The sequence below is a fragment of the Aptenodytes patagonicus genome, chromosome 7 (genome assembly GCF_965638725.1).
Source record: "Aptenodytes patagonicus chromosome 7, bAptPat1.pri.cur, whole genome shotgun sequence".
NCBI classification, from domain to species: Eukaryota; Metazoa; Chordata; class Aves; order Sphenisciformes; family Spheniscidae; genus Aptenodytes; species Aptenodytes patagonicus.
The window spans coordinates 17,485,278-17,507,092 of record NC_134955.1 but is presented as its reverse complement, the minus strand read 5'-3'; the positions used below and the strand labels follow the sequence as shown (position 1 = coordinate 17,507,092).

Here is a 21,815-nt window from a genome sequence, read left to right as displayed (position 1 = left end):
TGTTCTTGCTGCTGGTTCATAGCTGTCAAGTATTCTTTTAAGCTTTTTCTGTCAATCTCCATTTTGTTAAAAGCTATTTCTCCTTTCTACCCAGAAGGCGTTTGGAGTGCAAACTCCAAGCTTTGCCTCCTACAAAGATGTAGGAGGTTTTGCTTAAGTATGTGATCTAGCTGCACCTTTCTGCTGTTGCAGGAATACACTGCAGCCCTGTTCAGACTATTCGTTGCAGTACTGCATCTTCTGTGGCATGTGTAGAGTTTGTCCCTCTGCACTAGTTGCAATCTTGTTAATGCAGTTCTCATAAATGCTGCAAACCCTGAATTAAATTAAAATTAGGATGGTCTTGTAAAAGTAGATTTGGTTTCTTCTGGACCAATTATTAAAGCCTTGAAACAGGCCAGAGTGCTGGAAGTATTTGGCTCTCTTCCTCAACTGATGTATATCAAAGTAAACATACATTTAAGTTACCTTACATCCTTGGATTTTTAGTGCCCCTCTCCAAAGGCATTAATCTCCCATGATCAATGAGGGATTTTTGCTGACTGTTTTCTAACCTCTTCTAGCATGGTGGTAGACTTTAGGACTGTAGATAAGGCACAATCTGTGGAGTCATCTTGCTGTCAGGTGCTCCTACCCTGCAGGGAGCTGCAAAAAGATATTTGCTGAATCACCCTGGCTTGATTTAAAACACCCAGCTTAGCATACAAGAGAGCTTGGAGAACCAAAACCGAGAGATGGGATTATGGCAGAGCTGCTGAACAGATGCACTAGACACTGGAGACCAAACTTAGGCTGAGATCTGTAACTGGCATTAAAATGTCTGTGTCTTCTGCCCTTGGGTGGGTGTTAATGGAAACTGCTCTCATTTAATGAGATGCCAGACATTCACAGCCTAATTAGAGAGGTAAGACTTAGTTGGTCAATGACTTTTTCTGGAAGGGAAGAACTTTGGTCATTGCTAAGTGGAGTCTTGGTACTAAATAGCTAATGTGCTTCTTAATTAATTTGTTCTGTCTCAGGAGACATGCTAAGTACTATGCATGTGGTGCAGTGTCCTGTATAGAAGTTGCCCTGTGAAATCACAGAGAGGAGTAAAAATTCCTTTCAATATTTGGTAGCAATCGTGTAATTAAAGAGGGAGTTAAAGTTGGTTCAACAACTACCACCACCTAAAAATGTTAGCTTAAAATGTAGAAAAAGAAACTGAAGGTACTGTATGTGGCAGAGATTTGCTTATCTGCACATTTAAAATGCATCAGTGGTTTCCTGGAACAGCGGACAGCAAATAACAAACGTTAGGATAAAGAGGTCAACGAGAGTATCATAAATGTAATTAGGCACTCATCAGTTTAAAGTCTTTGAAAAAGATTGGTGGCAACAAGACCAGATTGAACAATTCACAGATTTCTCTACCAGTATCTGAACAAACTGAGTGATGGAGGAACTCGTTCTCTTTAGTGGAGCAGTATTCACATTTGACCTTAATGTGAATATTCACATTAGAAAGGCTGAAAGGCACACTCTGAGCAAAAGACAGAAACAAAATTTGCTGCTGCCAAGCTTGGCCTTCAGCCAGGGGTGCAATTAAAACCAGAAACACCACACTTTTACCTTGCCTTGCCATCTCTGAATAAATTCTATGATAGGTGGGAAATAAAAAGCTCCATGTTGTACAGACCAACACGAGGTCTGTGTTCCAGAAAATTAAAATATTAAAAAATTCCAAGATTTTGCTATGGGGGTTTTCATAATGCTTAGAAAATCACATTCCAGACTGCCTTCCCTGAGCATGTGCATGCACACATGCACATTTTAAAACAAACAAAAAAAGTACTGTGGAGTCTGTCCTCTCCCTTTTCCTTGCTGAGAGAGACAGGCGACTAAGACACTGAATGCAGACCATTGCTGTTGCATTCTCTTCTCCTGGTTGCCAGGTCACTCTCACCAGGCAGGTGCAGTGGAATTCACTTAAATGCCTCCTTGATGGATTGCCAGGGAAGAGGTATTGTGCTGTGCATTTCAGTGAGTGATGGCGCAGATCAGTTGGCACACCTTCACTGAAAAAGTCATCTTAAACAGTGCGCATCCAAGCCTGGCTGCAGCATTCGTTCTTTGTTAGCAAGTTTTCCTTCACCAGGACTTCATGCATACTGTTATTTTTTTTGCTAAATTGTGGCTGCAGGGAGGATAAAAGTAACTGATCTGTAGTAGCTCTGGAGTTTGTTTTTTGTTACAAATTCTAGGAGACTAAGTCTATTTTTCTGACTCTTTGCCAAGGTCATTGTTTTTATTACTCTGCTGCTTTTGGAAAAAAAGGAACTCAAAATTCGATTTTATTTTACTCTGATTTTATTTGGAGAGAATGAATTAATTTTCTGTTTGTGTATCAAGGTAAAATATTTTAGCAGCAGCTTTACAGGAGGAGTTGCCAATTTGTGTGCTTTTTTTTTAATAGAAAATACTTAGGCCTGTCAACTAACTCACAGATGCTTCATGAAGTAGATGTTTTCCTTGCTGACAATGCTGACATCCAAGGACAGCTGAAACAGGTAAGAAGAGAAAATTGTAACTGGAAGACCAGTTGAAGTATGGGAAGAAAAATTCAAGTATGGGAAGGTTTTGAGGGCTTTATTGCTGGAGAAGTCAAGTGACAAGCTTGCTTGAAGAAGGCAACTTCGAAAATGCATGAACTAGATAGAAAAGCAAAAATCAGACAAAACACAGAAATGGCAAGCACGAGCTAAATAATTTTGGAGTAGAATAAGACCTTAATGGGGCAGTAAATACAGCAGAGATCCTTATCTGACATGACTAACTATGAATTTAAAAAAAAAAATTGAGCGAGGAAGCAGTGTGTGCATGTGGGAAGCATACAGAAAAACCAGAAGATAACCTTTCGAGAATGTGAGTCTGAAATGCTCCTAAGATCTATGCAAGGAAAGTTGTCCCAGAAACAAAATGAAGCATTTGGGAAGGGAAAAGGGCATTTTCTTTTAAATTCTTCTACATTGATGTAGTAAATAAACCATGGAATTGAATGAGGTTCTACTAAAAACATAGCAGGAGGAGAAAAACGACTGTGCGGGGCGGGGGGGGAAGCCAGGATGTTATCATGGAGATGTCATAAAGAAACTAGAATCCAGGACAGCAATGGATTAACAGCATCTTCTCCATAGTTATATACTGACTAGCTTTAAGCAAGTGCTAACTTGGATCACCAGAAAAGAATTTCTGTAAGCAAATTACTGTCACTATTTGACATTAAGTAGCAACATCAGAAGCAGTTCATGTTCAGGGAAGTAGTTAAGGCAGCGAAGTCTATGCTGTGGTTAGAAATTATTCAGGTCTAGGATTCCTAGTAAAGTTTGCAGAACTAGCCCTGGAATCTGTCTAGGACTGCAGGGAGTTTGGTAGTGGAGAACCTTATCTGGCTGAGAAGCAGCATCTTTTGACTGCGGCCTAGGCACATCCTATCCCTTCATGGATATCCTGAGTGCACATGTGTCCTGGGGGAGCATGCTGGGAAGAAAACGATGAGCTGAAAATGTTGAAGGGGGTTAGAATCTAGAATGGTGTAAAAATGCAACTGATCCTCTTCTGTTCACAGACCAAAGGATGGAGAAGTTGCCCTCATGGCTGTGGCTGGCCATTTGAAGTACCACTGTGCAGTTTAAACATTGTCCTGGTTTGGGCTGGGATAGAGTTAATTTTCTTCCTAGTAAGTGGTACAGTGCTGTGTTTTGGATTTAGTATGAGAATAATGTTGATAACACACTGATGGTTTAGTTGTTGCTAAGTAGTGCTTACACTAGTCAAGGACTTTTCAGCTTCCCATGCTCTACCGACTGAGAAGGCTGGAGGTGCACAAGAAGCTGGGAGGGGGCACAGCCAGGACAGCTGACCCAAACTGGCCAAAGGGCTATTCCATACCATGTGACGTCATGCTCAGTGCATAAACTGGGGGAAAGCTGGCTGGGTGGGGGGGGGACGGACACACTGCTTGGGGCATTGGTCGGCGGGTGGTGAGCAATTGCATCATGCATCACTTGCTTTGTATATTCTTTTATTATTATTTTCCTTTATTTCAATTATTAAACTGTTCTTATCTCAACCCACGAGTTTTCTCACTTTTACTCTTCCGATTCTCTCCCCCATCCCACCGGGCGGGGGGAGTGAGCAAGCGGCTGTGTGGTGCTCAGTTGCCGACTGAGGTTAAACCACAACAGTCCTTTTTGGTGCCCAATGTGGGGCTCAAAGGGTTTGAGATTATAACAGATTAACCAGAGTGTATTAAGGAATTTATATCCGTTAACAGTTGCAGGTCTCAATATTGATTCATCTGTTCTCGATACTAGTTTATCTGATCTGCAGCGTGCTCTTTTTTTTTGCTGTACATGTTGAAGATTAGCATTGGTTTTTGCAGTTTGCTGTGCTCTGCAGTGATTAGTGATGTTTTGCCTGGGAGATTTGTTATTAAAACACTGGCCTTGAGCTTAATGTGGTATTTGAGCTTTGTACTGAAGCCATTACTGTGCTTCAGGTACCACTTTGTGGAAACAATTAGCACTTAAGTTCTTCCTCTTAGAGGTTTTTTATGGAGGAAATACAGAATGGCAGCTTCGCTACCTTCTTCTATGGTGTTTCCTCCTTCATTACAGTAACTTTTCAGTATCTTGAACATTCTTGGGTAGTTAAGATACTTTTATTGGTATTTCTTGGGAATATTGTTCCGGTTTTGTCTAAGGTTAATAAGCAATTTAAGAATATCATCCAGAGATCTGCCCCAAGGCTGGACAGTTATGAGTGGTAGGGTGTGTGGGATAGCATGGGCAAGTACGTAGGACAGTGAGCACCCCCAGTGTTTTGGAACTTCACCCCTGAACAAGTGCAGAATCCTGAAAAACTAGTAAAGTATTTGGAAAAAGTCTGCTGTCGCCTCGGCAGCTTGAGAGAGACACAATTCACTGCAACGTGCTGGGGCCTGGCCCATGCCTACCGAGCCCTGCTCAACACTATTCAGTACCCTCAAGGGAAAGAGAAGGTCTCTGGATCTGACAACAAAATGACAGGCACTGCGGCTACTCCAACCCCAGTGACAGGCACTGCAGCCACTCTAACTTCAGCAACAGGCCCTGCGGCTGAACCAAAGAACCAACCCGTGGCGGTATCAGTCGCCCCTCTACACAAGAAGAAATACTGAAGTGGAAGTCGGCTCATTTAGTAAGGGATGAAGAAGCTTCTTCTAAGAGGGAGCAGGAGGAAGAAATGGACAAGGCAGACTACCCCGGAGCAGGGCTATCATGAGAACAGGAGGAGGACAGCCGGCCACTGCCCAGGGAGGAAGAAGAGGAAGAACTCATAAACGAGGCGGTAACCACCCGATCCCTATCCCTGAGTGAGCTGCGAGATATACAAAAAGATTTCAGCCATTGTCCAGGCAAGCATGTTGTCACCTGGCTGCTCCAATGCTGGGATAATGGGGCCAGCAGCCTGGAATTAGAGGGTAAAGAAGCCAAGCAGCTGGGATGCCTTTCTAGGGAAGGGGACATTGACAAAGCAATTGGAAAAGGGACACAAGCCCTCAGCCTCTGGAGGCGATTCCTATCAAGTGTAAAGGAAAGGTGTCCCTTCAAGGAAGATGTTATATGTCACCCAGGCAAGTGGACCAGGAGAGGTGTCCAGTACCTGAGGGAATTAACTGTGCTGGAGGTGATTTATGATGACCTGAACAATGAGCAGTTATCCAAAGATCCAGATGAAGTCAAGTGCACACAACCCATGTGGCGGAAGTTTGTAAGGAGCACACCTTTGTCATATGCCAACTCATTGGCAGTAATGACCTGGAAAGACAGAGCGGGACAAACGGTGGATGAATTGGCTGGCCAACTCTGGCAACACAAAGAAAGTCTCTCATCTTCCCTCATCTCGGCTGTGGAGAAACTATCCGGGAAGGTCCAGCAACTCAGAGAGGATAGGTCCTACTCCCCACCTGTACGGACCAGTATCTCAACTATTAGGAGTATGCGTTCCTCTGCTCAAGAGGAAGGATATAGTGGGTACACACCACGGGCCACCCTATGGTTTTACCTGCGTGACCACAGAGGGAACATGAGGAAGTGGGGTGGAAAATCTTCCTCAGCCCTAGAGGCACAGGTACGTGAGTTGCAAGGAAAAACAATCAAAAAAGAGGGTTCTTCCAGGAAAATTGCTGCTCCAGTTTCCAGCGGGCAGTTCCCCAGACAGAGCAGAAGGGCCGATCTTACTTCTGATCTTAATGAAGAGACTTCTGACTCGTATTTACAAGAAGTGAGAAACGAATACTGTGACCAGGACTAGAGGGGCCCTGCCTCCAGCCAGGGGGAGGAAAGGGACAACCGGGTTTACTGGACTGTGTGGATTCGGTGGCCTGGCACATCAGACCCGCAGTAGTATAAGGCTCTAGTAGACACCGGTGCACAGTGTACCCTAACGCCATCAAGCTATATAGGGGCAGAACCCATCTGTATTTCTGGAGTGACAGGGGGATCCCAACAGCTAACGGTATTGGAAGCCGAAGCAAGTCTAACTGGGAATGAGTGGCAAAAACACCCCATTGTGACTGGCCCAGAGGCTCCGTGCATCCTTGGCATAGACTACCTCAGGAGAGGGTATTTCAAGGACCCAAAAGGGTACCGGTGGGCTTTTGGTATAGCTGCCTTGGAGACGGAGGAAATGAAACAGCTGTCTACCTTACCCGGTCTCTCGGAGGACCCTTCTGTTGTGGGGTTGCTGAGAGTCGAAGAACAACAGGTGCCGATCGCTACCACAGCGGTGCACCGGCAGCAGTATCGCACCAACCGAGACTCCCCGATTCCCATCCATAAGCTGATTTGTCGACCAGAGAGCCAAGGAGTGATCAGCAAGACTCGCTCACCCTTTAACAGTCCCATATGGCCAGCGTGAAAGTCTAATGGAGGGTGGAGACTAACAGTAGACTATCGTGGCCTGAATGAAGTGGCGACGCCGCTGAGTGCTGCCGTGCCGGACGTGCTAAACTTCGATATGAACTGGAGTCAAAGGCAGCCAAGTGGTATGCCACAACTGGTATCGCTAATGCGTTTTTCTCAATCCCTTTGGCAGCAGAGTGCAGGCCAGTTTGCTTTCACTTAGAGGGGTGTCCAGTACACCTGGAACCGACTGCCCCAGGGGTGGAAACACAGCCCCACCATTTGCCATGGTCTGGTCCAGACCGCACTGGAAGAGGGTGAAGCTCCAGATCACCTGCAATACATTGATGACATCATTGTGTGGGGCAACACAGCAGGAGAAGTTTTTGAAAAAGGGAAGAAAATAGTCCAAATCCTTCTGAAAGCCGGTTTTGCCATAAAACAAAGTCAAGTCAAGGGACCTGCACAGGAGATCCATTTTTTAGGAATAAAATGGCAAGATGGACGTTGTCAGATCCCAATGGATGTGATCAACAAAATAACAGCCATGCCTCCACCAACTAGCAAAAAGGAAACGCAAGCTTTCTTAGGCGTTGTGGGTTTTTGGAGAATGCACATTCCAAATTACAGTCTGATCGTAAACCCTCTTTATCAAGTGACCCAGAAGAAGAACGATTTCAAATGGGGCCCTGAGCAACAACAAGCCTTTGAACAAATTAAACAGGAGATAGCTCATGCAGTAGCCCTTGGGCCAGGCTGGGCAGGGCAAGATGTGAAAAATGTGCTCTACACCGCAGCCGGGGAGAATGGCCCTACCTGGAGCCTCTGGCAGAAAGCACCAGGGGAGACTCGAGGTCGACCCCTAGGGTTTTGGAGTCGGGGATACAGAGGACCTGAGGCCCGTTATACTCCCAATTGTAAAACAGATATTGGCAGCACACAAAGGGGTTCGAGCTGCTTTGGAAGTGATTGGTACTGAAGCACAGCTCCTCCTGGCACCCCGACTACCAGTGCTGGCTGGATGTTCAAAGGGAGGATCCCCTGTACACATCATGCAACTGATGCTACGTGGAGTAAGTGGGTCGCACTGATCACACAACGGGCTTGAATAGGAAACCCCAGTTGCCCAGGAATCTTGGAAGTGATTATGGACTAGCCAGAAGGCAAAGATTTTGGAATATCAACAGAGGAGGAGGTGACGCGTGCTGAAGAGGCCGCACTGTATAATAAACTACCAGAAAATGAGAAACAATATGCTCTGTTCATTGATGGATCCTGTCATATTGTAGGAAAGCATCGGAGGTGGAGGGCTGCTGTGTGGAGTACCATGCGACAAGTTGTAGAAACTGGTGAAGGAGAAGGTGAATCGAGCCAATTTGCAAAAGTAAAGGCCATCCAGCTGGCTTTAGACATTGCTGGCCAAGAAAAGTGGCCAGTGCTCTATCTCTATACTGACTCATGGATGGTGGCAAATGCCCTGTGGCGGTGGTTACAGCAATGGAAGCAGAGCAACTGGCAGTGCAGAGGCAAACCCATCTGGGCTGCCGCATTGTGGCAAGATATTGCTGCCTGGGTGGAGAACCTGGTTGTAAAAGTCCGTCACGTAGATGCTCACGTACCCAAGAGTCGGGCCACTGAAGAACATCAAAACAACCAGCAGGTGGATCAGGCTGCTAAGACTGAAGTGGCTCGATCTGTGTTGAGCACTGTGCCAGTGCTGGACTGGCAACATAAGGGTGAGTTATTTATAGCTCAGTGGGCCCATGACACCTCAGGTCACCAAGGAAGAGATGCAACATACAGATGGGCTCGTGATCAAGGGGTGGACTTGACCATGGACACTGTTGCACAGGTTATCCATGAATGTGAAACATGCGCTGCAATCAAGCAAGCCAAGCGGTTAAAGCCTCTCTCATATGGAGGACGATGGCTAAAATACAAATATGGGGAGGCCTGGCAGATTGATTATATCACAGTCCCACAAACCTGCCAAGGCAAGTGCTATGTGCTTACAATGGTGGAGGCAACCACTGGATGGCTGGAAACATATCCTGTGCCCCATGCCACCACCCGGAACACTATCCTGGGCCTTGAAAAGCAAGTCCTATGGGACATGGCACCCCAGAAATAATTGAGTCAGACAACGGGACTCATTTCTGAAACAACCTCATAGGCACCTGGTCCAAAGAACATGGCATTGAGTGGGTATATCACATCCCCTATCATGTACCAGCCTCTGGGAAAACTGAACAATACAATGGACTGTTAAAGACTACACAGAGCAATGGGTGGTGGAACATTCAAACATTGGGACACATGTTTAGCAAAAGCCACCTGGTTAGTCAACTCTAGGGGATCTGCCAATTGAGCAGGCCCTGCCCAGTCAGAACTTTTACGTACTGTAGATGGGGATAAAGTCCCTGTAGTGCACATAAAAAATATGCTGGGGAAGACAATCTGGGTTATTTCTGCCTTGGGCAAAGGCAAACCCATCTGTGGGATTGCTTTTGCTCAAGGACCTGGGTGCACTTCGTGGGTAATGCAGAAGGATGGGTAAGTCCGATGTGTACCTGAAGGGGATTTGATTTTGGGTGAGAATAGCCAATGATTTGAACTGTATGATGTTAATTGCTATGTAATCTTATATGCCATATCAATTACAATCTTACTACAATAAGAATCACACAGGTTAATGAAGAATGTACTTTGATGAAACCGAGCAAATAGCAGTGATGATGGAACCAGAACTGACTTCAACATGAAACAATCCAACACAGCACACCATCTTTCCTGCCCTGAAAGATTACTATGACAGATAGAGCCCGAAGTCCAAATGAATTAAATGAACACAACGAACATTTTATAGGGACAGCCCATAGACTAAGGGAATTATATCTGTGTGTATATATATCAAAAGACAGGAAAAAGGGGTGGTGATTAATGGGAATGTATTGGAAAGTGTGGGACCTGGGCATGATGGTATAGAATAAGGGGTGGATACTGTCCTGGTTTCGGCTGGGATAGAGTTAATTTTCTTCCTGGTAGCTGGTACAGTGCTGTGTTTTGGATTTAGTATGAGAATAATGTTGATAACACACTGATGGTTTAGTTGTTGCTAAGTAGCACTTACACTAGCCAAGGACTTTTCAGCTTCCCAAGCTCTACCGACTGAGAAGGCTGCAGGTGCACAAGAAGCTGGGAGGGGGCACAGCCAGGACAGCTGACCCAAACTGGCCAAAGGGACATTCCATACCGTGTGACATCATGCTCAGCACATAAACTGGGGGAAAGCTGGCTGGGGGGGCCGCTGCTCGGGGGCTGGCTGGGCAATTGCATCGTGCATCACTTGCTTTGTATATTCTTTTTATTGTTGTTATTATTACTATTTTCCTTTATTTCAATTATTAAACTGTTTATCTCAACCCACGAGTTTTCTCACTTTTACTCTTCCGATTCTCTCCCCCATCCTACCGGGGGTGGAGGGAGAGTGAGCAAGCAGCTGTGTGGTGCTCAGTTGCCGGCTGAGGTTAAACCACAGCAAACATGCATTTATACAATTAATTAGAAATTAGCAGAATAATCAAATACTGAATGCAAAATGAATTCAGTTAGTAATAGCAAGCTAAAGGAAAATCTCTGTAAACCACATTTCAAAAAGATGGTTGTGGAATAAAGATAAGCTCTCTATTCCTCCCACTATACAAAGGTCACATACAACTTGTACTTTACAACAGATTTTATTTTCTGCATACAAGATGCATGTGCTTTACTGACCTTAACATTAGATATGTTTTCAAAGGCAAATACATACAAACTAGAAAAAAAACCTACTAGACCTTTCTGTTACTCCAAATATGTTCATTCCTCAGAAGGAGGAATATAAATATAAAAATATAAAGCAAAGATGTTTTAACTCCTAATTAAGGAAAGAAACGTAGCCTAATGGTTATAGCATGAACCTAAGAGTTGAGAGAACAGAGGTGTCACAGTACGACCTTCTGCAAGTCACCTTGAGGCTTAAGAATACTTGATGAATATAGTTCTGCATATTGGACACTTAGCTGTTATATGCAGTTGTGAAGTAGGTGAGATATTTTTTAGGATTTCGTGAAGTAGCTACTGCCAGTGAAATGCATTATTAGGCAACAGAGAACTGTCCTTGCAGACATAATGTGACCATACTAGATCAGAAAGATTATTAACTCCGGGTTAAATTGTCATCTTAAAAACATCAGTCTTGAATAACAAGCAATTTACAGCTGTATTTCCTAATTGCAAACCAATCCACAAACCGTATCTCAGTAAGAAACCCTCTGTTAATTCCCCTTGGCTCTGAACAGGTAATTAGGTACTTTGGCAGCACTCCTGTTTCCTTGGAGGGATAGCTCCAAGAATGCAGCACCCTCCGCCATTAGCCCTTCATGTCTTCCTCACCTGTTTGTTCAATGCAGGTGCATTTGCCTTGTACTTACCCACTTGACTGCAACTGCAGGTTGAGCAAAGATGATGATCTGTTCCCTTTTGCAACAAAGGGACTGTTAGCTTCTACTATGCAAAGTGTTCTGGGTATACTTATGAGAGTTTTTAATAACAGCAGCTAGAGTAAGTATCATAGTAGAACTACCCAGTTTTTCCTGCTTATGTAAAGATACTAAAGTCATCTGGAAAATACTGCTCTTACTGTGGGACAAATTACTCAGCTCCCATTTAGTAGTAAATTTTGCTGACTGTGACATATTCCAGAATGCAAGCTGCAGCGGGTTTTAGATAGAGATCAGTATGCAGGACAAATTAACCAAAGCCTGGACAGCTATAATAAACAAGAATCCTTATGTGGATTTGCTGACTGAGCAGCACCTTCCCAAACAGAACTGGCAACCATTCAACGTGCTACTGTTGTGAAGAAACTTCTTACAGTTTGGCTTTTTTTAAGAATGGATTTTTATTGACTTTCCAGATGACATTATTAATCCACGTAAACAGGATTTTTACTTTGCACGTAATAGAAAGTGTAAACAGGAATTTGAGCATAGGTATATGCTCACTTCTTCAATGGTGACCCAGCACTCGCCTTCTAAAAAAAAGTCCTGTTGTTTTCAGTTTGCACTTCCATTCTGAACCATTTGTAGATACTCCTTGTATAGCTTTTCTTGGGTTTCATAAAGTTTCTTTAGCTTCTTAATTTGTCCTTTGCTGAGTTCTTTGCCTTCTGTATCATGGGTGGGAAATCCCTGAAATATTAAAACAAAAAAAAAGAATAAAGATAAATTCTTGGACTGCTTTTGCTCCTTATGGAATCGTGCTTTAATAAGATAGGGGGATAATGTCATAATGTCAAGCTGTCAGGATGGGTTGCATCTTGGCTAATTTTAGTCACCTAGAAGTTTGACTACTAACTTTGACTATTTGTGTATGTTCCCTTCCAAGTTAATGAAGGAGCAAAGCGTGTATTTATTTTCTGTCCTGTACTAAGTAAGGGAAGCTTAGACAACTAACTTCTAGATGGTTATAGTTAAGAGAATAGCGACTAATCCCTGAACAGATGGTTGAGAGACCACTTTTAATCATACTACCACATTGGATCCAAGGCTTAAAGCAAAAGCAATAATAGATTTGTGTTCTCGATGGAGAAAGTATGATCAGAGTTTTTATGGACATTCTCCTTGGCTTGCAGGGGTATTTTCCAGTATTTACACTCTCCATTCTTACTTGCCCCCAGGGCCTGGGTTTACGCGAGTGAAGAGGACAGGCAGAAGCAGGATCAATGTCCCAGATCAAGCGCTGAAGAAACAGTGCTTTATGTTTTCCAAGTAACACCTTTTATCCTCAAGGGGAGCAATCAAGAGCAAAGTTATCCATACAGCCCCTTCAGAGATCCTTTTCCAGGAGCGAGCAAAACAGTGGGCAGAAGCAAAAAGGAAGCACAGGGCCTCTGTGAAAAACATCAGTTCTGGCAGAGTTGGGGAGTTTGTACTTGCAAGTGAATTCCTTGCCTTGCAACAGGGTAATAAATCATTGAACAAACATCATGCATGTTCCTACCCACAATATCTACAGGGAATTTTGCTCTGCAATGAGAGGGGTCAAAGGAAACCAATGTACAATGAAAATACTCTTGAAAAGATGGCTAACAGAGAACCTTGCTCCCCAATGCAATATGTATGTGCAATAAAATTAATATATCACCTTTTCTTTTTCTCCTTCCCTCTTCCCACTACATTAATAGCACTGCCCTGGAAATTTTGGAACAAGATCAGCTATGTACACATACAATTGAGTATGTACAACTGGGGAAGGAAAACTACTCCCTATCTAAAGAAAAGTCTCTTACGTTTTCATCAAACATGGAATATTTGTCACGTTCTGATTTAAACATTTCATGTGGTGGAATCTTCATTTTTGCCAGTTTTGCTGCCTGTAATATAAAACGTGCATTAACTGCATTAGCATCACAGTTAATTACTGACAACCTGTCACATATACAAAAGGAAAAGTAGACTATAATTTGCAAATCAAAGAGCATTTAATTCACAATTGTTTATCATGTGAAAATAAACTTTCAGTGAAGAACAACTCAGTAAGTCTTAGCTGTGCTTGTCGGGGGGGTGGGGGGGAATGTTTTTCCTGCTGACAAGCACAGGTTTGTATGCAGGTCACAGCAGGATCAGTATGCAAGTAATTGCACTGAAAACAAACTGAACTTTCACTTATCTGTAAACAAGCACATCTCAGAATCCTTTCCAAGTAATTTATGCCCAATGCAAGGGAATCACCTTTTGGAAAGAATGCAAAAAGCTACTTGGAATTTGTGGGTGATAAATGCTATTTATCTGGTTTTCTCTCTTTTTAGAGACTACATGGTGCTCTCTAAAAGTTTACTTCCTCTTTTAACCTAGGAACGCGTTTCCTGTACTGTTAGAGTCCTCAGCATGGCAAACAATCTTTTCTTCTTATGAGTTCATCTCCTCTGGCTGTCTACTCCTCATCCACAGCCTAAAATGTTTGAGATATCTCAATTCCAACTGTAGAGATAAAATGTGTTTTTACAAAACGCTACATTTCAGAGTTCAATCGTAGGGAACAGGTGGATTCTTAAAGAGAAAAAAACCCCTGTTTTCACACATACCTACAACACTGGAAAGGGAAGAAAATAATAAATGACACAAGCAAAATCTTCTCTAACAGGCATGTAAGATACTACTTTGGCAATTAAGGAAGTAATACTGTCTATAGACTGAAATATGTGCTACAAGGTCTTCTAAAAAGCTTTTGCAGCCTTTAGTTATGTTTTCAAAGATGGCTTCTCTATAATAGGAGCTGAATATTCAAATCTGAACTGCAAGCCAAAGTTATTCTAAGCAGGAAATTGTAGACAAAAAAAAACCTAAATGGAGGCCCAGTTAAGGCCGGGCAGAGAGCCTGTGTTCTAATGTAATCTTTCCTGCACGTGACTATTGCTGCTAACACTTTTCTTCAAAACCAGATTAAAAGGATCTGAACACTTACTTCCTGCTCTTGTTTTTTCCTGGCTGCTTCTTCTTTCTTCCTTTTTTTCTCTTCTTCAATCTATGAAAGGCAATGTTAATGAGTAAAAGGTAACTAACTACTTCATTTGGTTGTTTTCTAAAAATCTGAGCCAGCTAGCTCCCCTGGATATCTAATTACGGAGAAAACTGGCAGTGTGACCTGCAGCAAAACCACCATGCCGTATAATTAGGATTGATATTTCCCACTGTACAACTTTGATTTCATTTGCTTTTATTCACAGTTAAACCGGTTTTAACTGTTCAGAATGCATTTTGCATGCAAAGTGTATACATATGAAAGAATACCTACAAAGCCTGCAGAAGAAATGGTCCTGCCATTTCACAGGGAAAAATGTTTAAATAACATATTTTGCTGATATTTTAAGCTCTTGCCTCAAACTGTGAAGACATTACAGTTTCTCAAGAAGCAGTTGTATCCCTTGATGTTCCCAGGGAAAAAACTATCCAAATTTAGCCAACTTACAAAACTTAAAAAAAAAAAAAAAAAAAAAAATCTCATCTTGCACTTGCTTAGGAGGGACCTATCAGTTCTACAAGGGTTCTGTAAGTACTGAACATAATACTGTTTCCAGGGAAAATGTACTCTAGCTGCAGGTTCCACCCAGCAGCTATGTACAAACTGCCTTCAAATGCCTTTTTGATGAAAACATCTGAAATTGGCTGAAACTACATTTTACTTCTCCCTTTTCTAAAAAACAACTACATGGAAGAGAAACGTTGGAAAGTCTTCCAAACATTTCTAGTTATGATGGAATTTTATTATTTGTTAAAACTGAAGAAAGACATATGAAGTGTTACTTTCAAATGTTACAAAGTTAAATATTAATGCTAGGAAGTGCCAAAAAGAGGGTTTCTGTACAGACCTTGTGCATGTGAATTAGGATTCACAATCTTTATATAGTAACATGTGAATTCTTGCCCCCACACCCTGAGTATCTCATTCATCCATACTACATTAATTAAGATTTAGCCAGTGCATTTTGTTCTCACGTATCGGATAAACACAGTCTAGTTCTATGGAAAATGTCAACCTCATTTGTACAGACAAAAGAAGTCAGAATAGCTTCTCATCAGAATTGTTCTTCCAGAGATATAAGACAGTACACATGCAATACTCAACATCCCTTAATTATATGAAGATTTTAAAAAACAAACAAACAAAAAACCTTAGAGGTATTCATTAGGTCCCATATAAAATTTTCAAGAAGCTACTGTTTCAAAAATTCTTTTCCTGAACACCACTCAAATTTTAGTATCAATTTTCTTACGTTATTTTCCTTGTTGCTAGTCTGTTAAGATTTTTCTTACAGGTTATCAAAGAAATGTAAAAGTATCCACAGCTTACACATTACTTTAAATTTAAAAAAATACAGAATGCTTAAAATAATAACCTTTTTCTTTTCTTCTCTTTCTTTCAATAACGTGTCCTTATCCACTAATTTAACCACAGTTGGAAGTCCTAAAGAAGCAAAAACAGATGAATGAGTTTCCAATGCTTGAATAGTCAAAGATAAATGCATTTACCCTATGATAACTGTTTTCTTTTTGCAAGCTGAATGCAAGTACAACTGAGTTAACTACTCAAAAGTGACTAAGAAATTAGGTGCTATACCAAAAGATTGCAATGTACGTTTTTATATTCTATACATATATTCCAATATACAGTTCTATAATATATATTCATTAATCAGAAATATGATAGCTTTGCAGTCCTTAAGTTTGTTGCATTATTCCAGGTTAGTCTTGACAGGTTGTTTTCCACTTCTTATGAAAATAGTAAGATTATAAAAACAGCTACCTACAAAGTTGCAACACATAATTGGGTACCTTCATGATCTTCAAATCGAACACCAAGTTCAGGAAGGATGTCATCTCGAAGAGCATCACTCAACTGCAGCACTTCAGTTACTACAGAGCATGAAAAATACTTTTAGTGAAGTAAGATTTGGTGAAACTGTACTTCTATCCTGCTACATAGTTATTTAAATGCAATTAAGAAATTGCCACTCTCTCACACAGGCCAGAGAAAGGTCTTTTGTTTAAGTAAGTTCTGCCTTCTTTCAACTACACAGAGAAGCATGTTTCTTTGCAGGGACTTGAAATTCATAAATTTCTCCCAAGATACCCTCATTGTTCCTGAAGGGGAACAGAAACAAAATCCAAGGCAATTCAGGAATGATGCAACAATTCTGCCAGGGTATAGTGGAAGGGTATATGACTCAGGAAGATCCTAATTGTTGCTGTAAGATTTCCCATAAGGTTAAGAACCCTATTTTAGAAAAATCATAAATTAACATATCCTGTGATACATCTAACAGTGCCTTTGAAGGCCTATGATCTTGTTGTTTTTATAACTACACATACATTTATCAGAGCAACTGTTTCTACAGATAGTTACCTTTATCACCTAGTCTGACCAAGCCAGTTTTTTCAAGCAAGCCAGTTAGTTGCAGCAGAACAGAGAATTTTGATTTGGCTTTCTGGATGGTGATCAGGACACCATGACTAATATTTTTTTTTCCTTGCAAACTTATCAAAAAGGCTTTGATGACTGCAAATGGTTAAGGACTCAAGATTTAGCTGAAATAGATGCTATCAAGTCTTCAGAGGAAAATAAATCTTCATACAAGATGTTTACTTGGATGAGAAATTGCATTCAGCCGAGAAGCAGCAGAACAGTTAAGGGGAACTAAATGCATCAAGAAGACCCAGTATGTTGTTGTTGTGAACTTAATTCAGTGGCATTTTTTATAGTCTTGTATTTATGAGGAAACGCGTACCGAGTGTGACAAGGTTAGATGATACCATGTGCTTATAATAAGCAAGTGTTCTCCCTTTCTGCAACTCTCAGCTTATTAAACATAAGAAGTACTAGGGGTCTCAAAGGTACTAATTCTGGCAGTAGAAGCTACCATCCAGACACCGTACTAAACACTGCACATATCAGTAGATACAAGTACCACCCCTAAGCCTTCATCTCTTCCGTAATTCTCAGAGCCTCAGAGAGCTGAACAGTGAACAGAGCACTGACTACCCTAATCCCATAAAAAGGAACAGCCACCCTATTTCATTGCATGGTAGTGTTCTGCGACTCTCTCTTTGTATAGGAAACTGCATTTTATAGAAGCTCTTTTGTCTGCTGTGAACTAAGTCATTATTTTTCTTGATCCAGAGCAGTTATACAGTGAACCACATTTATGAATTTCAAGTCCCTGCAAAGAAACATGTTTGATGCAACTCTAAAGAAGCCATTAAGATAAACAAGGGATAAGATTACCTCACTGGCTGTTAACACTAAAAGGTGTTGACTCTAACCTAGGCAAAGGAATTATACTTGTCATATCAAGAATGTACCAGATACACCTACTGCTTATTCAATAAAACAGCATCTGCTCAGTTATAAATATTTACTTATCTGAAATAATGAATAATTGAAAGTTTAAGAAGAAGTAGTCCATCAAGGTAGAGAATAATGAGAAATGTATAACAAAATGTATTATTTATGAAAGGACACATCCTTTGCTCAATCCTCTGTCACCAGAGGAGTCAGCACCGTGCTTCTTAGGGCTGAAATGTGCCTGTTCTTTGCATGTGGTACCTCCAGAGAAAAGATGTTTAGGGATTGGGTAGGGGGTTGTTTATGGGCTGCCCCAAGGTATAAACCTTTATCCTCACTGTGGACAGCGATCAGGAAACCAGCGGGATAGTACCTTATCACCAGTGCCCATGAACACCCTGGCAGCAAGGCACTCCTTGAGCCTGTGACTATTTCCCAGACCTCTTTTCTGTGAATTTCAAGCCAGAGTCTCGGATGTGAAACTGATGTTGTGCTGTTGTGAATGGGTACACTGTGATGGGGAGGAAAAGGAGGAGCTTAAAAAGCATCTTGAGAATACTGAATGTTAAGACTGGCAGCAAAAGACAAGAGCAGGCACGGTTACAATGAACAAGTTTGTCCCAATTCTGGTCAACTCATGATACATTAGGAAGAGGGCAGAGGGTTTCCCACTCTGTCCTAGAAGCAGCTTAGAGCAAGATACCACATGGCACCAGCACCCATGGCAGGAAATGTAGATACAGGCAGAGTTCAGTCACGGACACCTTTACCACAGGCTAGTCAATTTAAGCAGATGTCCTGAGGTAAGTAACCAACAACCACTGAAGAGACTTGCTCCTTTTGAACATCTGAATAACAATTCATTACTAATGAGAATTCTTCCCAAGCATCAGGGGCTGCACTAGACCACAGATCTGCCCCACTGTGCATCCTTGCAGAGACAACTATTTGCAGTTGGGGTCTTTGCAGTTGGTCAAGTACTCAAGTAAAATGTCAGCATGCACAATATAGAGATGCACAATATAGAGGTGCTCTGACCAACCAATCATTGATGTCTTTTGCAGAGGTTTTCTGCATTTCTTTCCCTTGTACAGCTAGCACAGTGTTTTCCTTTTTCTGTTTACCATCATTGCTAGATATGTTCACAAATTAAGTCAAGACTCAACTCCAAATGATCAGTGCTGGTCTCCAGTTTGCATACTAATAAGCTTATAAAATAGAGAATTAATTTTATTAATATGTTTGAATGTTAGCCATTCTGGATGATGGTAAAGTTTTTGTAGATTATATACATTTTGATTCTTACCAAAAAACAAAGTTTTACAAATGGCTATTCTGTGAAATGTTTTGTAAATATAGATACATTTTTTAAAGTTATATGTATATGGATGGGGACATTTGTATTACTCTGCAGGTTTTACAGAAGCAGCATACTTTTTATTTAACTTCTAAGAATACTTAAAGCAATATGGATCACGTTAATTAATATTTAACACCATCCTGCCAGCATCGAGCTATGATGGGGAAACTCCCTTCACTTACAACCATGTAGAAGCAATATCCCCAGCCATTAATCAGAACAACTTTTACAGTGATTTAACACTTCCTGCAAGCAAGAATTTAATGGGTACAGGGAAACAAATCAGTAGCATGTCAGTGCAGGTTCTGCCAACCACCACTTAGCTTCCATATATCAAATAGTTTAATGAAAGGTGCCTCCCTGGTCAAACTGCAGAGTGCTCTGTTCCCCAACCAAATAGCAACTAGATCTAGCTTTATTCTTACTGCCCAATTTATTTCAGGCAAAAAATCAATACCTTCCAAGTAAGATACTCAAGTGCCAGTAAGCAGTCCAGCGCTAACTATGTTCTAAAAATGATATACAAGAAGCCCCATGATATTTAAACCTTACCACTGTTAAGAGTGAGGATCAGTTTAGCTCAACCATCTGAAAGCAAGGGAAAAAAAAGCCTCGTACAAAATGAGTATTTACGTTAAATATTGAAAGACCAAAGGTCACATTTTTGGCTGAGGATATACACACAAACTTCTTGAATTAATTCACATTACAGAAAATATTTGCTGTTGGAACTAATAAGCCTATTTCTCAGCATCAGTTAGGCCTATAGGAGTTTGACACTAATAGCTGAGTAGTCACATTAACAAATAGAGTTTTGTGCTTTTAAGGTAAACTTATTAGCCCTTAGAAGAACTCAAAACAGTAGCAGAATTGGGGTTCAGATTCTTTGCCAGCTGAATAGGTTATCAACCAGACACTACAAGTAATTTTATATTTCTGTGTAATATATGGGTTATTTATATATGTTTTATATATTAAAAATGCCCTATTTTGCCTTCAAGTACAAATCTCAGTGTAAAAAAGTTTTAAGAAAACAAGAATCAAATACATATTGAAGACATGTAAAATTCCACAGGGAACAGCAGAAAATAGTAAGAGCTCCATTAGGAACTAATCAACCAATAAAATCAAAGAGGGCTTAATGGAACACCCTTTTTAACGCTACATAGTTCTGCTGCCAACACACACAGCATGATCAAAGCTTTTCAGAGGGGAAAAAACATGCGCCCAGAACAACTCCTAGCAAACTCCCAAATGAATTCTCCAAAGAGAGCACTCAATTACCATCAGGGGATTCCAACTATGCTAACAACTATACAATTCCAACTACGCTAACAAATAAGAACAAACATCTCAGGCTATTTAAACACAGACAGTATCATTGTGTAGCAATCTACACTTTTAAGAGAATGGAAGCTCCCTGGTGGAAGAGATCACGGGTACTTTCATATCTAGAAAGCAGGGAGTGCCCTAATCTAGAAAAACAACAGCTAGTCCTCATCATTCCAGAACTTTTAGATTCTTTAGGAAATTTAAAGAAAATTAGTTTAGCAGCCTGTAAAAGATTCCCAAATTAAAAAGACATGTAGCAGAGATGCAAATATTCAAACCAGCTCTGATTTAAAGATGCCTTAATTTTATTCTCTAAGCAAAGAGAGGCGGCATAAGCTGGCTCACCCCCCCAGTTTGATTCCTACGACTTCTGAGTCTCATGTGCAACAATACAGGAAAAAGTGAACTCTCACCTTTCTTCTCTCTGGCAATCTGTCGCACTCCTTCTCTGAACTCAGAAAGAACTTGTAGGTATGGCATCACTGTAGATTCAATCTGCAGGATAATTATTTCTACAGTTAGCTAATCATCATTTAGATATACAACATGTCCTTACCCACTTCATATTTATGTGCTGTTGGATGGAACTTGACCCTCAGGGCAGATCTGTATCAATAAAAATTGTCATTGCTCAATTGATGTCAAAGGATACACAATAATTTGCATTAGCTGTCAATTTTCTTTTTGTGCAGATAAAATCAACTTGTGAAGTTCTGCCTCTTCCCATTCCTTTTTCGTCTCCTTCCAGTTACAGATATATCAGGGTTATGCTACAGTCCAGCTAACTATAATGCAGTATGGGGATAAAAACAGCACCCAGACGAATTTGCCCCTTCATGTTCTGTGTTGTCTTACTTAGGTCCAACTGCTTGTCAGATGTAATACCAGGTGAAACTGATGTTAGGACTTATTTTCATTAGAACATAGATCTGTTCCTCAGATGTTGGCTTATGCTAATTGTATTTATTTCCAATACAGTGCAGTTGTCTGTATTCCTCACACAACTCCCTCCCCCACAAAAAGTGAGGAGAGATTACTGTTGAATTATTTCAGGTGTAAGTAAATGCTGGTCATGAAAGCTCAAAGAAAAAGTCCTGAGAATCCTGCTCTCAATGGTAGTGAATAGCAACAGCAAGCAGTTAGTGAACAATTACAAAAACAACTACAGATCACCACTGTCTGCCAACACTTCTCTGGAATCCCAAGAGGAGAAGCCAGGCACCCAGGGGACTGCTTAAATTAAAAGTTTCATTACTTTGGAGGGTGGGGAAGAGAGAGAAAAAAATGCACACTATTGTTTCCCCTACAGTTTC

The 21,815-nt window shown here is 41.2% G+C and overlaps 1 protein-coding gene across 4 annotated transcripts in view; it reads right to left on the bottom strand.

The window, feature by feature from the left end:
- Positions 1-10,648: 10,648 nt before the first annotated feature.
- Positions 10,649-21,815, bottom strand: part of CARS1 (cysteinyl-tRNA synthetase 1) — a 36,030-nt gene continuing 24,863 nt past the window's right edge. For all 4 annotated transcript variants that reach the window (XM_076344162.1, XM_076344163.1, XM_076344164.1 and 1 more), the window contains 6 exons: positions 20,916-20,997; positions 16,301-16,381; positions 15,865-15,932; positions 14,433-14,492; positions 13,258-13,341; positions 10,649-12,157 (listed from right to left, as the gene is read on the bottom strand). In XM_076344162.1, the coding sequence (XP_076200277.1) occupies positions 12,023-12,157; positions 13,258-13,341; positions 14,433-14,492; positions 15,865-15,932; positions 16,301-16,381; positions 20,916-20,997 (510 nt within the window). In that variant the 3' untranslated portion in view covers positions 10,649-12,022. The remainder of the gene's footprint in view (positions 12,158-13,257; positions 13,342-14,432; positions 14,493-15,864; positions 15,933-16,300; positions 16,382-20,915; positions 20,998-21,815) is intronic.